This window comes from Hirundo rustica, chromosome 12, assembly GCF_015227805.2.
Source record: "Hirundo rustica isolate bHirRus1 chromosome 12, bHirRus1.pri.v3, whole genome shotgun sequence".
Classification (NCBI taxonomy): domain Eukaryota; kingdom Metazoa; phylum Chordata; class Aves; order Passeriformes; family Hirundinidae; genus Hirundo; species Hirundo rustica.
This window is the reverse complement of record NC_053461.1, coordinates 12,243,561-12,262,930: the sequence shown is the minus strand read 5'-3', so window position 1 is coordinate 12,262,930 and position 19,370 is coordinate 12,243,561. Positions and strand designations below refer to the sequence as shown.

At 36.5% G+C, this 19,370-nt stretch overlaps 1 protein-coding gene across 4 annotated transcripts in view; it reads left to right on the top strand.

The window, feature by feature from the left end:
- The first annotated feature begins 577 nt into the window (after window positions 1-577).
- Window positions 578-19,370, top strand: part of CFAP20DC (CFAP20 domain containing) — a 71,346-nt gene continuing 52,553 nt past the window's right edge. The window contains exons 1-8 of one of the 4 annotated variants that reach the window (XM_040076589.2): window positions 578-605; window positions 1,540-1,755; window positions 4,934-5,017; window positions 5,538-5,755; window positions 7,198-7,287; window positions 7,775-7,868; window positions 9,789-9,861; window positions 19,219-19,333. In XM_040076589.2, the coding sequence (XP_039932523.1) occupies window positions 7,838-7,868; window positions 9,789-9,861; window positions 19,219-19,333 (219 nt within the window). In that variant the 5' untranslated portion in view covers window positions 578-605; window positions 1,540-1,755; window positions 4,934-5,017; ... (1 more) ...; window positions 7,198-7,287; window positions 7,775-7,837. Of the gene's footprint in view, window positions 606-1,539; window positions 1,756-4,933; window positions 5,018-5,537; window positions 5,756-7,197; window positions 7,288-7,774; window positions 7,869-9,788; window positions 9,862-19,218; window positions 19,334-19,370 lie in introns of those variants that run through there. The other 3 variants (XM_040076586.2, XM_040076588.2, XM_040076592.1) reach the window with 3 other exon arrangements.

The following is a 19,370-nucleotide window of genomic DNA, read 5'->3' as shown; positions in this document are numbered from 1 at the left end:
TGCTGTGATCAAAAAAGCAGTCACTTCAAGGGAAGATCTTCTTTGACGAACATCTCATTATAAAACCCCAGATCAAATTGATTCCCCATAACCCTGTTCCCAGAGGTTTATGAAGCCATCAGGAGGTGTTTGCTTGTACTTGCCAGTGATGCTAAACTAATGGGGCCAGCCTCCTCGCCTTCTCGTAGGGAAAAATGCCAGATCTCCGCGTCCAGAGTAATTCCTTAAAAGGGGGGAAAAAATAAAAAAACCCCACATTTTAGATAATGCAGCCTTAAAGGGGAAAGTGCAAATACATATAATGAGTTGGCATGTCAACGACATTTGAACTTGAGGTACCTGCACGGGCCCTGGGTGACACGGCATCATTTCACACACGCTTGGGGCACCTGTGAGGGGCCAGCAGAGGCTCTGCGACAGCCTCAGCCATTTGTGAGCGACGGTGCGGGGCCGGGGACCGCGGGCAGCGCATCCCCCGCCGGCCACCGGCACCCACCGCTCCTGAGGAGCCGCCGGTGAGCCCGAGCTGGTACCGGCCCTCAGGGACCGCCCCGCGCCGCCACACCCGCGCCGCCATCTTCAACCGCCCCGCCGCCCTCACACAGGTGAGAGCCGGCGGGGACCGAGCGCCCCGGGCTCGGCGGGGCCGGCCCCCGTCCTGACCCTGACCCTGACCCTGACCCTGACCCTGACCCTGACCCTGACCCTGACCGCAGCCCCGACCCCTGCCATGACCCAGGCCCCGGCCGCGGCGGAGGGGCGGGGAAGCTGCGGCCGTGGCGATGTAGCTGAAGAGGGAAGGGGGGGGGGGCCGCAGGTGGTCGTGGATCTTGCGTCAAAGCGTTTTGCGGTCCAATTTTTATAACGCGGAAGCCTCGGGTTTTAAGTTATTTTCCCCCTTAATTCTGCGCGTTGTGCATAAAAGCTGTGCCGCTTCGCCCGTTGGAGCACCAATATTCTTGCAATAGCTTATTAATGGTCTTTCTGCCCATTTATTATGCTAACTTGTATTTTGGGGAAATATATAGTGGTGTTACAAACTCAGCCTTAAATATTTAATATGTGGAATTCATTTGTCTGGGAGATACTAAAACCCTTCATCAGTGATGAACTGCTTTCCCTGGCGTGTCCCAGCCACCATAAATCAGCTCTGGCTTTGGGCCCATGATGGTGAGTTATATGTATGAGCAGTCTTGGGTCTAAGCCTGTGTGCCCCGCCAAAAATAGTGTATTCGTGTCATTTTTCAATGCAAAATAGTAGTATGTGCAAATTTTGCTTCACAGATATGACTTTGGAATAAAAAAAGCTTAAATAAAAGTAGCTTTTCCAACTCTGGGATATTGATCAGAAACTTGTATTCATATACTTAGGTAAATAGTGCCTTTTAAGACAAGGGACAAGGCATGACTATGAAAGGTTTTAGATCTGTGTGAGTCTGTCCATCCCTCTCTCTCCTGGATTTAGAACAGTGCTTGGTAGTTAGATTAAGTTTGCATTTGCAGTTAGTGAAATACTCTTTTTGCTTGTTACTTTCAAAGGACCAATTGTTGGAATCTGCGGCTACATAAACACCAAATATTATTGAAATATACATAAGAAGCTGTCACAGAATGGAGATATTTTTGCCAAGTCCTGAGTGGCTTGTGTGAATGGAAGGAATAAGGGGCCCTTTGGATACTGCTACTTTATTGTTGGTGTAAGAAGCATGGTGAAAGTAATGATTAAAGTCACTATACAAACCAAGACATCACAAGGTAAATTCAGTCAGCAATTTATTCAAAGATAAATATATTTCGTTGTTGTTCAACTTTATAAATTCCATTCTTGATTATTTGTCATTGACTGATACTTTAGGCATGTATTTCCAGTTGGACAGACATACTGAAGTACATGGTTCAGGGCAATAAAAAAATAAGTTTGATCTGTGACTGAAAAATGAGAAAGTTGCTAGTTTATGGCATTCTACAAAGATGTCATAAAATACCTATTTATTTGATAACTATGCAAAGAAATTGATGACTTGCATTTCAAATTGCTGTTGATTTTTTTTTAAAATAGTCCCTCTGGATTTTAAGTATTCTTGATTTTTAGACTTTCTGGAGGGACTGGGAAGAGGAAAAGTGAAAAGAGGAAAAATACTGCAACTATCAGTTTTCTAGACCTTTCTCTCGTTTAAGAATAGCTTACTGTGATTAAAGACCATAATACGTGATGCATAATGAAAGCACTTTTTAACATTACCTCAGTAATTACATGACAAATATGTCATTCAGTTAATGGTTTTAATGGCTACCAATCTTAATAGCCAAGGTAATTTCTAGTCTTCATTTGTAGTAATGAAATTTGGTAAGTTATAATTAAGCAATATATGAGCAAAGATGTATTGCAATGTCTCTTGCAGTACTTTTCCTGCCTTAATGAAAAGCAAACTGACATTTCGCTGATTTCACAGAGGTGTTTACAATGATCAGCTTTGCAGCTGAGTGACTTGTCCAAACATAAATTCTTACAAACTTTGGGTCTAGTTTACCTTCATCTGAAGTTAGGAAAAGCCACCTGGTTATGAATTTGGTACCTACAACAGTCATCAGTTTTCTGAGTCTTCATAAAATGTTTTCTGCAAATTAGCAGATAAGCTACCTTGTCCATATGAATATCAGTTTAAAACGCAAGTGCATTGGTGACAGATTTTAAGCCAGAATACTTGTAGTAGTCTCTGAAAGAGATGAGTTATTTTTTCAGTCTCAGAACATAAAACTTTTTATACAGTGACTTGTAGATCAGAATTCCTCACACTTATTTAGTCCTAATATTTTTCCTGAGATGTAATAAGGAGTAACAGCTGCAGAATATGTGAGGGCTGTGCTAGGTGCATGATGCTTGGCAAGTCTGATCTTTAAAGCAAAAGTTAGTGAAAGTGCTTTGACCCAAGGAAAAATCAGTGTATTCCCTTGCATTTCCTTCACTTAAAATTAATAACAAATAAAAACTGGGCGATGGTGAAATCCTCAGTCCTGGAATGACAAGTGCCTCAGAGTGTGAATTCCAGGGATACACTCATCTTAAATATGTCCTGCAGGAGGGCTTGACTCCTGTCTCTCATTCACTTCACATTCTGCTCTGGCAGAGGGAATCAAAAGAGTAGGTCACTGAGATTCGTTTCATGGTGCCACTACTTCTCACTGAGACATGAATCATACAATTTTGAGTAGTTTGGGCTTGTTTAAAGACTGTAGGTAATAAAGATAGGGCTGCAGACAGAAAACTGAACAGTGATTTCAGAAATAAGTGATCTTTATGTTGAATATTTAGAGAGAAGGAAAGTCTAATACACTTGCTTTAGAAATACATTCTTTAAAAGGTATTTCTAAAATGTCTAGTTCATAAGTAGCTCAATATAACTATTAATGTAGTAATATAAAAATATGCCAACAAGTGGAAAATCTGCATAGAAAATTGTCTAAAACATAGAATAAATCAACTGGTGTTTTAGAAGAGCAGCGACAATATTAGTTAAATTCAATCAAAATACTAATTACAGGTTTTGATAGGCCTGTTACAAATGCTGTGGGGTTTAAATTTTATTTTCCTTATAATAAAAAAAAAAAAATTAACTAATATTTCTGGCAACAGCACGGGATAAATTTAGAGTATCTGATTGCTTTTCCGTTTTTATTTACAGACAACTTTAAGATTTAGTTCTTGCTGATTAAAATAAATGTGGATAAATATCAATAGATTTCATCATGTTTTGATAAATGAATGATTATTTACTTTTTCAAACAAAATGCTGCCCTAATCTTTTAGATGGATTCTTTCTTCATGAGCTCCTGGATATTGTCACTGAATCTCTAGTTCATTTATAGTCATATATATTTTCATAATTTTTTTACGTTATTTATTACATTTTGGTTGTGAGAGCTGAACTGTTCATTATGAGAAGCTGTATTTATAATCACCTGGTCAGCATATTGTTTGTATTTGTTAAAAAACTGTTTACAGTCCAAAAAAATACCCAGTAATTAAAAATAATTTAATTCTTAAGTTGCTTGTACCCACGATGAACATAACAAAGTATATCAAATAGAAGTTGAGGCAGAGTCTTTTGGAAGGATTCTTCTGCGAGTTGAGGAGCACTTCAGTTCTCACTGAAGGTGCTTGTTGTCTCTTGTGGCTGATTCTCTCTGTCTTTGGAGAGTGACAACTTCTTTTTATGTTCAGGGTCTCTTCACTTTCTGTTGATGCCAGGTGAGCCCCCTGACACTCAGTGTGATCAAAGAGGAACTTGGGAGGCTTCAGTGTCAGTCCTTTCCACTGTTCCAGTTCTATAACTGCAGACATCTTAATTCACAGTGACTTGAGCAGCCCTCAGATAACTGAAGTGCTTGGTTTGAGTCCTGCAGTAATCATCCTCAAAGAAGAGAGCTGAATGTGAAAGAAGATAACTTGTCTCAGAAGTCTCTGCCAAATACCTCTAGATGGAGAGATTTCTGTTGCAGCTGTTCCATGTTTCTACTTTTCTATATTGAATGTTAAGCTCCTCTTTAATGGACTCTAATGTTTTCCAGTGGGCATTTGAGAACAAAGAACAATAAAAAATATGTGTTAAAGATTATTTTTAATGTTTTTTAAAGAATGGGAAAGTCTTTGTTAATTGAAAATAAAGACTGACATAAAATTACTAGTTCTACTTGGAATATAAGATAAGACAGCCCTGAGTACTTGCTGCAAAAAGAGAATGTTTTCCAAGACAGTGTCAATATTATTTTCATGCTAATTCTTTTATGGTAGCACTCTGATGCAGTTGATATACATTTCTGCTCAGAAAAGTACTTTATAATAGTATTCACATATTTTAAAATACGACTGGAGTGTCATTATAGGATTTTTTTTTCACATCAAGTCCTATATAATTTGTTTATTTGTTTTCAGCATAGCTTGCATCTTTACTGATTGGGAAGCTAAAATTATTTTCTGCCTGTGAAAGCCGGGAAAATGTTCAGAAACCACTATCAGGTAAAACAGAAATAATTCTAATATTTACCCATTTTCATTTAATCTCTGAGATGAAAAATAGCTTATCCTGAGAGGCAAAAAGTCCAGCTACAGCAGTGTTCTGGAGTGTTTCATAATTAAGTATTTTTATAGAAGTGTAATGAAGTAGTGGGTAGCTGCTGATGCTGTCAGGACTAGAATGGGCACAGCATGAGTTTGACAATGGCTTTTGTTCTTTACCCTTGTGGGCCAGCGAGGGCACATCTGCTTCCATGCAGTCATGGAATCCCAGCTCCTAAGGTGTACTCAGAAAAGAGAGTTGGTTTATTCCCTTGGTCCAGCACAAGCTTATGACAACAGCAGTCACATGATTTGGAACTTCATTATCACTTTTACTCTTTCCTGGCCTCTCCACCACACCTCCCTTTCTCTGCACCAGTCCCATCCCAAGAGAACAACCCACCCCAACTACATTTTCCCCACTGGTCCCAGATGTGCTACTTTGGTACCCAAAATTGATAATTCTGATGCTGTTCCCTAGGCTGTCCCAGCTTTCCATGGAATTTCTGATGCCTGGCTGCCACTGGCTTGCAGGATTGTGCTCCCCAAAGATGCCCCATACTCTCCTCATGTTGATTGTGGACTTTGGCAGTTTCTTGCCTAACTTCACTTGGGCCCCCCCATGAGACCCAACCATTCTCCACAGCACCAACTAACTTTTGTCAGCTTCTTGCATCACATTTTCTCATCTTATGTCAGGTATTTTTCTATGTCCTGTTCAGTTTAACCTCAAATCAGGGCCAACTCAAGGTCTGTGTTATTAACAAAATGTATTTGTAAAGATGGAAGAAAAAACTGCATGTTTAAGATTGGCTGCAAGTACACACAGCTTGGCAGTTAAAAATCTTCTTTAATTTTTTGATCCTGAAGTCCTTAAATAAATCAGGTAACTTGGAAATTGATAGTATACTATATTAAAAAAATTCATCCATTTTAAGTTTAAAAAAATATTTTGAGTGCAGTTTATGGAATGCCATTTTGAATTTCCTTAGAACTTACTAAGTCCGGTCACTGGGATCCGCCATGTGGCTGGAGCTGCCAGGTGTGTGTGGGCAGGGGAAAATACCTAATTCATATAGAGTGCAGAGCTGATGTTCTCTGAAAAACTAATCTGAGGTGCATTTCTTTTGCTTGCCCCTTTTGCTCATTCTGACTTGCAGGCAATTGCTTGGGCAGCTGAGCATAAAGAGAATTGGGGAGTGCAGGCAACTAGAAATGAGAAGGGAATGGCAGAGTTGTAATGATTGATTAGGTCAACCATGCTGCTGAAAAATGCTTAGCAAACTGTAGGCTGAGTGCATCAGATGTCACAAAAAATACGACATCAAATGACAAAAGTCTAGAAGCAAGTAATACCCTAAGCAGAGGTCATAAAACCAACTCCCTAAGAGTCTGTGTTTAGATTCCTTGATGTCCAGTAGGGCACATGCTCTGTGTCAGGAGTTTTCACCTAATGGGTACATCCATAATAATCTTTTTCCAGTAATAATTCTCTGTTGCCTCATGAAGGCTGTAGCCCTTACCCTTTCCATGGTGATACTGACTGGAATAGATCTACTACCAGGCCGCTTAAGTTGGCCCAGAAAATTTACTAAATTTTTGTTTGGTCAAATCAGGCTGGAATTTGGTAACTAGTAGAAGTTACAAAATATGTAGGCAGAGCTATTCATGTCTGTAGACAAATGGTGTAAACTTCATTTCCATTGGAAATCAGCCAAACATCCAATCTGCAATACCTTTTATTTTTTAGCAGCATATTTTAAAACTCGCTTCATGTAGCAAATTGTAGAAATAGATCTGATCCAAATATAAATTAGTCATCTCTTGGATGGTTTTAGAGTATTAACAACAATTTTGCTTTTTGGAGAATGACATTATCTGTAAAATAATTTAAAATACTCCATGGTATTCCTTCAATTTTTTCTTCTGGTCCTGTAGTAAAGCCAAGTATTGACTACATGAGTTGATGTGTTATAGTAGTGTAGAAGTTGTTTTTGATATTCTGCTGTCTGACTGATCAGTAATGGTGATTGTGTGATACAGAGTGATACAGAGGGATTCTTAGGTTCTCATCTTGACCATTAAAAATTTAGTGCTGAGTATTTGACTGGACTATGTATCCTTAAACCATTTTATCATAGGGGGGGCCATTTGTTGAAATATTCAGTGCTCAAGGCAGGAACCCAGGAGCAAAATGGAAGATTTTTGGCCACCCATCAGCTATATCAAAAGTAAGTTTTTAAAGAAATCTATAAAACCTTGAGTATAAACCAGAAAAATGTGAATGAAGCTTAAAATTAGAAGGTAATGAGGGCTTTGACCTGACCGTGGAGTTGTCACTTGCAGTTCTGTCCTTATGGCTGACTTAATAACTACTTAGATTACTTCTATATGCCTTCTTGCTAACTGAGTTGGTCACAGTGTAATTTTAAAGTTTAAATATTTAAGAAGTAATTTTGGTACTCTGGTAACCAGTGAATTGAGCTTTGCTCACTGAATTGTGTGTCCTGTTTGTCAGCATTATTTGTTCATGAAACACACAAGTAAAGGACAAATTTATGTGGATTATATTTTTGCCATCAAATGTGAACCAGTTATATTTGCAGTGCCATCTGCATTTTCTGATTTTTAAAAAAATAGCTTTGCATGTTAGTAGCACGGTTGGTTGTCATGAGGAGAATTCTATCAGGATGCTTATTTTGTTGTTCCTTTTTGTAGGAATACGACAAAGAACTAAAAGGCTTTGTTTTTGTACTTGAAGGAAACAGTCTAATCAACAGAATGAAGCTACCAGGGACAACCAAACAGACTTGTGAGTATCAGAGAATCAAATATCTGTGATGTTGTTCTGATTATTACATCAATCTTATATTGGAATTGGAATGCAAAACTTACATTATTCTCCCTTAGTTCAGACATAATTCAGCATAGGAAAAGTGCTTTTTCATTAACTTTTTAGCAGGTCAGTTACAAATAAGTAAAACTTACAGAAATGCCACATTAGAGTAGATACTGTAGGGAAGATCTAACATGTCCTGGAGCTGCCAAGTTCACTTCTATACCTGATCCTATACAGACCAGTGTGTGATAAATAACCTCTGACTCCATTCAGCACATGCTAAAGTCAGCATTTCTACTGACAATGAATGTGAATTAGGCTCCTGTCCCCTTTCTCATTTTACTCTTTAAAGAATTTTTATTTTTGTATCAAATCAGCACTAGCAGTACAAGGAAGTTACACCCAAGTGGTCGCTGTGTTTATGTTCTCAGTGTTTGAGGGCAGTATGGAATGTTTTCCCAGGATGTCTGTCACACCACAGTAAGCCAGAATCCAAGCAGCCTGCAATACAGCAATCAGCATATGCCTTAAATTCCGTGACGGGGTGGTGTACCCTATAAGGCTTGTAGGAGTGAATTGACCTGGTTTAGAATTAATTGCTTGCTTTTGAAGAAAAGTTGAGATGGTGATTTTAAACAAATGGAATGGGAATCTTCTAGTATACTCCTCATGCAGGGTATACAGTAAGACTTAAGTTTTTTCCAATAAACACCAAAAAAAAAAATTCTTTGGGCTGGTCATGCTCTAAGGCCTTGAAGTTTAGTCTGATTTTCATAAAAGAAATTTGCTGTATCTTCATTAAAATAAATAGTAATTCAATGTGTATTTTTGAGAAACCAAATTCATTTTCAATGGTATAATAAACTACTATAGCAAATAACAGTAAACAATTAAAATAAAAAAATTGCTAACTGTTACTAAACATTAAAATTAGGATTAACAATTAATTGTATGGGTAATCATTGCTAAAAATAGTTTAGTTTTAGATTTACTTTAGCTAATGCTGCAATACTGCAGTCAGGTTTCCAGCTGTTACCATTCTGTTTCCTTCTGTCTTGGCCCCTTCCTCTCTTGAGGTGTATGTACCTCAAGTATTTAATTAATCAAGTATAACGTCTCCCAGTTGCACTGGAATTTTGTATATTCTTCCAAAATAAAAGATACTATGTATACAAATCTAGTTTGATATTTTAAGGAGTCATTTGGCCCTCAAAAGAAGAAACTTCTGATTTGTCATTCTTTAGAAGAGGAGCCAGTGTTGCTGTTCAGGCTTGTAAAGTCAATGAAAAGCAGCCTGTATCATCCCTGATGGGATAGCTAAGAAAACAACATATGGTTCAATTCAAACAGCTTTGGACTGGTTTCCCTTGATAGGGAGCTACATGAATTTTTTGTTTGTTTCCTCAATCAAACTACTTTGCTGTTATTCTAAAAATCAGAAACCTCCACTGAGCAGTGTTGTCATGATCTGAATTGCATTCTTACCCAGGAGTTTTTTTGAAGTTGCTTAGCAAGGTGTACACTGTCACCAACATGAGTGCAAGTTTAACGTCACTATAAGAAAATCTTGATAGGAAAGTATTACTTCATTTTATAATTCTTACAGGATATTTATTGTCTTCATGCTCTTGGAGCTCAAAAATTGTAAGCTAAAAGAAGAGTTTCCTTTTGCTTTCATGAGAATTTCACCAAAGCCACAGATGGGACTTTTGAAACAATACTTTTGTTGCAGTTTGAATTGGATTTCTTCAGGTTTTTCTTGTGTTCATATGTTGGGTGAACCTTGGGAAATAGCGTTGTAGGAGCATAGCATATGGTACAAAATCAAAATGCTGTATAGTGAAACGTGCATCTGCATGCACACAGCACTTCTTCTTTTTTTCCTGTTTCTAGTGGGACTGGTGCAGAAATTTCTGACACTCCAGATTTTTGTGCCATTGGGAAAAGACTTCTCCACTGAGTTACTGTAAGATGCATAAAATTTCCTTGAATACTTAAAGCGAATTCTTGATTGCAGACATTAATTATGGTGGCATATTTTTCATTAAAGCATGGTGACTTGTCAAGGCAATAAAAAGTAATTAAGCTAATGAGATCATTATTTCTTAGATGTTTTAAATACTGACATTCCTTTGAAGACAGAACAAACTTTTAAAAATCCTGAATGAAGATGATGAAAAATCTGAAGGAATGGTACACAAATTTATCAAACATATGAAAATACTGGCTCATGAGGACTGCCTGAAAATTCATAACAGACTTATTTATAAGTCATAAGAGAGGGTCCCTTGGTCCAGGGCAAAAAGAAATACATATTCTAATAATTGGGGGGAAAACCACAATGAAACAAATGCTGAGAAGCTAGAAAAACAAATGGGTGCTCGATTGGTATAATTATTTCCACACTGTGAAGAGAGAGAGATACAGCAGAAACAGATTTTTTTAATAGTTAGGGATGAAATGGTTTTTCTTTTCAGAATTTTAAGCCTGGGCATTTGTCAGACTTTGGACAACATTTCTCCCCTAATGACACCTTTATATATAGACAGCACAACTCACTCAGCTTTGTAGTCCATAGAATATCTGGGATTAACAAAAGAAATATTAGGCCATTAGAAGCCTTGCAAGAAAAGACAGGTTGAATGATATAGATTAAATTAACAATTAAATTCTGTAAAGTGAAAGGAGAACTATTCGTTTTTTCTCTTTCCAGCTTATATTTAGACTTGACATTTTCTTCATACTTTCTTTCTACTTCCTGTTCCCATCTTTACTATGTCCCCGTTATAAAAGCAGATATATGTCCTTATAATATTCTTAGGTATTTGTATAGATTTAAATACATGTATTTTTTTATTTGCTATATATATATTAAGTGACATATACTGTATTGCTATATAATGCATGTAATATAAACTATATTAACTGTATATTTTCTCTGTAGCTCCAGTTACTTTGAATGAAGGTGTTTTTGTCTTAAAAATACATCAGTTGTTCCCCACTTAATGCAACTGTATGAAAAAGTTAATAAAACTTCTTTTAAAGTAGTTTTAATACTGAGTTTTGTATTTAAAAGCAACTGTAACTTATTTGTACCCATAAAGTCCTTCAAAACTTGCAGAGTAGACAGGGCATTATTTTATTCTAGCAGACATAAGATAATCCAGCAAATAATAAAGACAAGTCCTTCTTGCTTTGTGTGACTGTTGTTCAGTTCCCTTCTTTTCAGATGTTTCGAAAGAAATCTCTTGCTTGTTTGCAGACAGAATGTTGATGGTGTTGTTGCTTCCTGAAATTTAATGTTCAAAGATAGTTTCTTACACAACCTGACTACTTAGTGCTGAATCTTTGAGCAGCTTCATGTGAAAATTGATAGCATGCCAAGCTACAAAATTTACTTTATGTAAAATCACAGAGGTTTTGTAATAGCTGGGCATGAAGCTTTATGTTACATTTCTTGCTCTCCCATTCTGCGAAGAATGGAAATAGGAATTTAGTTTGAGCCTCATCTTCTTTTGCATTCTGTTCAGTGATTGATTTGTTCGACAAACAAGAATTTCTTCAAGACCATCCATCACTGCTGGCATCAGCTGAGCTAAACTTTCTAACTTGCTGCTGTCAACCAGTCATGTGAGACACCTGCCATAAACACTGAAATGTGCAAACTACTGTCTATATTAGCTGGTTTATCTTTTTTTTTGGAGGAAATTTAAATAGAATTTTAGATACTTTTTTTATATGGCATGATTAGATGAATACCACCACATTAACAGTCAATGTACTGATCTGCATAAAAATGTGTAAAATAGATTTTGGATGAAAATTTTGATGAAGCATAATAAAACCACAACTAAGGTAGAGAGCATGTAATTTATGCAGCTTCTTTGGAGCAAATAATAGCAAAGCTATTAGTAATGCTGAATATAGCTGTCTGCTGCAAATGCAGTTGCCAGTTGTTAAATCTTCAGTGTTATGGATTTTTGCTACTTTTCTGAAAAAGGTAACTTAATGTTTGAAAAGATATTTGCATGTAAAAGAAAACAACATCTGGCTTGTGTTGTCATTTTTGCTTTAATTCCCAATACATGGGCATGTGGGTGTTAATACTTCTGCTTGGCACTTTGACAAGCACTCAAACATTTATTCTTAAAGAACTGTAATGCCAGTCATGGTCATACTTTGTTTCTGATATGGTTTTTCTCAGTGTTGGGTATCACATGAAATTAGCACATCTTGTAATGGAAAGTTTTACAGCAAATTATTAGAGCAGCTGATGTGAGGAAACAGCCCTTGAAATTGTACCATAGCATCAAAAACAAAACAAAACAAACAAACAAAAAACTAGACTAGTCTGGTGTAAGAACAAGGATGAGATGCTCAATTCCTGGTTGTGTACTGAAATATTTTGAGGTCTTGTATGAGGACATGTGTATTGCTCAACCTTTTTCTTCCCAGTTCAGCCATGGTATTTACTCACCCATTGCTGCAGCTCCAAAGTCACATTGCCTCTCGCAGTGAGGGCCAATTCATGCTACTTCAAACATGTTTAAATCTTGCCATGGTAAACAGCTGTAAATCACTTGTGGCACAGTTTGTAGCTGTGTTGCCATTTCCCATAATCTCGCAGTACCTTATGGACCATCTTTCCAGCCAGGGTGTGCTGAGGATCACAGCATGATTGCCCATTCACTTGAATGGTACCTATGTCTCTTAATTTCTGAATTCTTCCTGATGTTTAAACCTCAACCTTTCAACCTTTGCTCAGCTGGCAAAGCACTTATCAAAAGGTTTGCTCAGTTACTATCCCACTGTTCACAGTCAAATTAGCTTTGCTTGCCACTAGCCTTCACCAGCTCCAGAAGGCATCAGCTCTTGATATATTCTGAATTAATGCAAACTCTGTGAGAGTTTCAAACTCTGGAATGTACCTGATACGTTTTCTGTTGAAGTTAGTTTTGTATGAAGGAATCCTTAGGGAAAAAGGGGTTAAAATCTCTTTATTCCTGAAGTAGTTTGCTTGCTGATAAGAAATCTTATTACAGGGCCTATGAACAGTAGAGTAGAATATATATATATTTTGGTACCATATTTCCTGTTTTCAAACAGTTATTTCTATAAGTGTAAGCTTATTACTTTGAGATTTTCAATAACCACAACATAGTAGGTTTTACAGACATAGCTAATATATTCATAGATACTGTAACAGTTTGAATTCATGTGAATTAGATGCTATCATAATCAGTCATCATTTTAGCTTTGCTGACAGAGATATCATAAATTATTCATAATTAACCTAAATACCCAGCATGTTTTCAGATACAGAAGAACATGAATCTTAGTTAGTCTTGCAAAACTCAGACCAACCTCTTTAAATTGGAAGCAGGACACAGATGCTAATTCTATCAAGTACATCTGAAATTGTTGGAAGATTTTAGATAGAGACTGAAGGTAAACTTTATTAAATAGATTTAGCTGAGAGATTATTTGAAATTTTGGTATTTAGTAGCCTGAGACATGTTCCTTGAATTTTTTGTCAAGCAGGAGTGAAATACAAAAACATTCTTAGAAGTATTAGGGTATGTTAAATGTCATAATTTACAAAGTAGATTTTAACTCATATATTTGAAAGTAAAAAAATTTTAATAATTCTCCCAGTCATCACATCTTCTAGAACTTTAGATGGAAGAAAAGTACTAATTATTTACATTTTGGTTGGTTGATCAACGTAAGCAACATGAGGTAAACTGAATTCTGTTTATATTTGGTTGGTAGGGTTTGTTAGTTGGGATTTTCATATGCCAAATAAAGTAAATTCTGTTAGCAAGAAAGTTAATTTTGTCTCTTTAAAGGGAAGACTTCATAGTAACTCTTAGTAATTAGAATCAATGGTTTAAATATGAGAAATGTGGCTGTATTTAAGAGAACTATTACATTAGCAGGTACAAACATCCTTTCCGTTGTCTCAATAGGATGGATGAAAGGATGTCTCCTTAGAACAGAAAATTCATGGAAAAATAACAAAGTGGGAAAAAAAAACAGCTAATGAGCTTAAAAAGCCACCTTATGCCCATAACTTACTATGGGCATAAGTAACTGCATTATAGAGGTACTTGAATAATGGAAAAGGTACTTTAGATTCTGGAAAAGAAGTCAACACTAAATTTTCTACATATTAATACTCATTAGAGTACTTTGTACTGAAAAATTTAAAGCTACTCTCTAGAATTACAGTTTTCTAAATTATTTGGCAAAGTTAGCCATGCTTCAAAGGAACACAGCTCTGTGCCGTAAAATGGAATTTACTAAATAGTTGAAAATAAGAGAAAGATGAGCTTATTTCAAAACCAAGGCTATTAAAATATTGATAGACGTTTCTAAAATATATGTTATGAATATTAGTGAGCTCTTCCAGAATGATTTGTGAAACATGTGGAGTTGTAAGAGTAATTAAATTTTCACGTTACGTTATTCTTGGTCAGCAAAAATACCAGGTCATTTTTTTTACCTGGAGAATTGATGGCAAATACGTCAGTATCTTGTCGGGAGAGGTCAGGATTCACCATTTCTTCATAACTGTTCATATTTTCTAAGATTTCCATTCTTGTTTTTTTCAGATTTTTCAGAAATTTCAGATTCACCAGATCTGAAAATTCTGGTTTTGTGTCTGCCACTTGTGTTACTCCCTCTTTATGGATACTGGTTAGGGGCACTTTGTGGGGTTTTTTTCTTAATGTTTTCTACGTCTGGTGACATCTTCCAGATCTCTTATTTTGTAGAGATTTGAATTATTTTCAACACAACTACATCTGTTTTTATGAGGGCAGGGTACAGTGCTCTGGATTGCAGATCATCAGGCAGCCATTTCATTAATGTCATATCTCCTACAAGACCAATTTACAAGTAGCACATAAAATAAAATGTATGTGAAGTACATAGGGTGCTCTTCAATCAGGAAACTTGAGAGCCTGAAAGCATAGCAAATCAGCTGACAATTGCTATTCCTTTGTTTTCTGTCTTTAGAATGGTGGTGATGATGATGCTCCTATCTAATGTTTAGGAAGCACATGTCTTTTATGAAGAAAATGGCACTACAATTGTTAAGTACTAATATACTAATGTACTAATAGTGAAGCAGTATCAGAGAATTCTCTCTGGATTTTGACCAGGGTACAAAGAGATTTCTGTTGATATTAAATTGCATGGGAGTTGCTCTTAGCTTAGCAACATAGCTGAAATACCTGCTTTTGTGTTTGGTAAACTTCCAGGTTACATCATTTATAAACAGAAAAACACTTTCATTTGATGACCAAGTGATCCTGACAAATGAAGCATCCCTTCAACAGTTCAGTATTGTTTTTTCTAAGTTCATTTTTAGCCTTGAATTGAACATTTAGAAATGGTTATAAATTATTAGCCATACAGAAGCAAAGTGAATAGGCAATCTGAGCAGATGAATCTACCTTTGCTCTTGGGTAGTTGCTACCAGTCACTTGCAATCTCACTATAGTTACCATTGTGAGGAAAATAGTCAATCAAATTTGAAGATGTAAAATAAAATTGAAAATTGAATTTGAAGGTAATTTTACTTTCAAATGGTTTGCAAATGTAGATGTTAAGTGTGAAATGAATGCAGTTAATGACTGTAGCTGGAAGAGTTATGCACCTGCTGATCACAGGAATATTATTATAAATGAGGTTGATTTACTTGTTGACTACCTCGTTTTTCTCAACATGGTCTCATTACCTTTCTATCATGTCTGACCCTTAGATATAAATACTCAAGCATGGACATAATAAAAATACATTAACTCCCATATAGATTTTTTAAATTTAACTTTGAAAATCAAGATATGTGCTGCAGATGTTTCTTGCCATTGTAGGTTTAACATAAGTTCTGCTTTTGGATAGCAGGGGAAAAAAAGTGGATTTTTACCAGAAGTACTCTGAAGTCATTTTGCAGCTGAGAGATCTGACATTCTAGCTCCCTTTGTCTGAATTATTTCAGAAAATAGTTTCTCCAGACCTTTCCTTTATTTTATTTCCCTATAAGCAATGTAATTGAAAAGTCTGAAAGTTACACTAACTCTTAAATAATTATCTTCCTTCTCCTAGGAAATAAATTATTTTTTATAACTTTAAGGCCATCTTCCTTTTTTTTAATTTGCCTGTTTGAATGTTTCACCTACTTTTGCCTGTGGAATATAAGTATTTTTATTGTTTTAAATGTATTTACAGAAATAAATTATACTTCTTTAGGAGTGATTATAACGATATGTCTCAGGTTTGCCCCTTCCTTATGTCACATCTATCATCATTTTAGACTATTTTAGACTTATATGACAGAGTCTGATATAAATATATGTCTTTTGATGTAAATGAATGTGTTCAGTGTTATATTTTGGAATGTAACTGCACTGTATGTTTACCAGTGGCCTTTCTATAACCAAGGTACTTATTTTTTTTTCATGAGGGAGAGAGATAAACCTATTCATATGAGAAATAAATAATAAAATCTAAACACATTGAACTGATAGTATAGAGTGAACTTAGCTTTTATTGCCAGTTGTTTGGTGATATGCATGACTTAATTCTAGGCTCCTACTGCTGTGTTATAGCCTCATTTAAAGCAATATTCTCTATGGAGAATTATGCAGTTTGAGGTTCTGCAAGGATAGTATTTTTGTTTCTCAGTACTCAGGTTATTGCAACTGCCTGGTTTCTCAGAAAGATTGCTCAGCTCTACGTGTAACCAGGAAATCCAGGGAGCTTCAAGCAACCATTGCTCCAATGCTTTGGACTTCTTTGGTGCACTGATTTTTTAACACTTCTGAAAACCCAAGATTTAGAGTGAAGAGTTTCTGGAAACTAGATTCATAGGTTTTTCACCAAAGGCTATAAGGGAAGTCAAGTGATAGGTGGAACTATGCCTTAATCTGGGTCAAAGGCTATGTGGCCCATTTGCTGGTGATCTTAAGGGAATTATTTCACATCTTCTTTAAACTTCTTCTAAATTAAGATCAAGCCCAGGTACCGGCACTGCTAGACACTTAGAGGTTTTCTGATGAAATCACTTTTCGAGGACTTGGTGTAATTTGTCAATTCATAAAAATATGTGCACCTGATTCTGGAATCTCTCATGTCAAATAATAGCAATAGTGAGGATATTTTTTTTTTTCTTGGCACAGTGGTGGAATTTCTGCTTTTCAAGTGTATGTGATTTAAAAGAGGAACTGCCAGTCTTTCAAAATTAAACAGACTGTAGTCTTCCACTTGGTTTTCATTTGCCCACCCATGTTATGAGGATGAATAGATTAAATGTCAGGTTATCTGCAAGGGAGAGAAAAGAATCAGCAGGCTCTGGAATGCTGGTGATGGATGGTTTGGTTTGATGATGGTCTTAATGACTACGGAGGAGCAAAAAGGTGCTTATGGATTTTTATTGCCTGCGCTGGTAGAACCTTTTGATATATAAATACTTGCAGTATATTTTGTACTGTCTTAGCTTAAACTCTCAAACTGGCAAAAATAACTAAAGTATGTAATTTGTCCCCGAGTTATGTCCTCCTAAGCTGACCTAAGGAAACCTATTAATGTTTGAGGGTGTTGTTCTGCAAATTTTGGGGTGGTGACATTTCATTATTTAAGCTACAGGTATAGTACAGGTAGTCCTTAGCTAATAGAAAAGTGTTTTCAGAATTAATTTAAAAAAAAAAAAAAAATGCAAGTCCACAGGGCAATCTCACTATTTTGAAGTAAAACCCAGCATTTGAATGATTATGAGTAATTACTTCTAGCAAGACTAAGTAGTGACAAAAAGTTGTTTATTATAATTATTTGTCATCTTCTCAGAGGGGCTGTTAATTACAGAGAAATACCTATCTGTTAGAAATAGGCTTGTTCAAAAATAATAGGTAAATTAATCTTTGTTTCACCATACATTAAACATATTCTTCCAGACTGCAGCTTTTAAAGTAGTGTCTGTGCTCTGGAGTGTTGAGGGAGGACAGTTGGAGAATGTCAAGGTTGTCCTGATGTTGTGGTTTAACTAACCCAGGAAGCAGCTGAGCCACAGAAGCCCCTCTCTCTCCTGGGGAAGAGAATACACAAGGGTAAAAGTGCAAAAACTTGTGTATTGAGATAAAGACAGTTTAATAGGGAGAGCGAAGGCTGCATGTGCAGCCAAAATCTAAGCAAGGCATTAGTTCCTTCCTATGGTCCTGCAGATGTTCAGCCACTTCCAGGAGCTCAGGGCTTCATCCTGTGAAATGGCTATGTGGGAAAACAATGTAGCTCTGAACTTTCCACATTCCTCCTCCTTCCCCACAGTTCTTACTGCTGAGCATGGCACTGTGTTGTCTGAAATATCCCTTGGTTCAGTAGGCATCAGCTGTCCTGACTGTGTCCTCTCCCAGCTTCTCATACATCCCCAGCCTCCTGGCTGGTGGATTGAAATGAGGTGCAGAGCAGAAAAGGCCTTGACTCTGTGTAAGCAGTGCCCAGCAGCAATGAGAACATCCCTGAGTTACCAACATTGCTTCCAGCACAAACCCAAAGCATAGCACTCTCCTAGCTACTCTGAAGAAATTTAACTGGGTCCCAGACAAAGCCAGTACAGCTGCCAACAAGATTTGAAGGGAACAGAACATAAAAATGACCCTCTCTATCAGTTTAAAGGAAACTTTTTTTTTCTTTTTTTTTCTTTTTTTTTTCTTTTTTTTGTGACCATGGCTGTGGTCTGAATTTATTAGAAATGTTGAAATTCAGTGTTCTTGGTATCATTGTGAGATGACCTGAACAGTGAGCAATAAACTTCTGCATTATAATTCGCCTTTGAAGATATGTCCTCATGAAGTAAAACAGACAGACAATGTATTGTGTTTACCTTTAAGCTGAAAAGAACCTATATGCAGTGACAGAGGCATTTTTAGGAAAAGAAAGCAAATAATGTTTTTCTAGTTAGCAGGCCCCAAGATAACACAAGCTTAAGGGGCCAAAATGTGTTATTATTAAAGGCTACGGGGTTCTCAGTTCATACAAATTGAATTCTTTCATATTCTGATGGGCTGTGGAAATCTAGCAAAGAGTGTAGACTGCTGAAATGGAATTAGCATGTAAAGTGATTTCATATATGCAGGGATATTGCCACGAAGTTTGAATTGGAGACAGAAATCTCATTACTCATCTTGTAAAAGAATTTTTAAATTCCATATTTGCTGCCACTGACATTAAGGTTTTTTGTGATTTCCCAAAGATACCGGATTATTGAATCGACAAAAATCTGTTCCATTCTCTCCTGACTGTTTTTTTGTTGTTTTTTTAATAGGATAACTGATTTTGACAATATTAAAAGACGATTGTATTTGTCAACGGTCCACAAGGAGTTGTCTGTAACCCCTCTGCATGCAAAAATTCCTCTGTTTATGATCAAGCGCAAAATAGTAGGTACCTTGGGAATTTTCTCTGGACTGAGGTTGA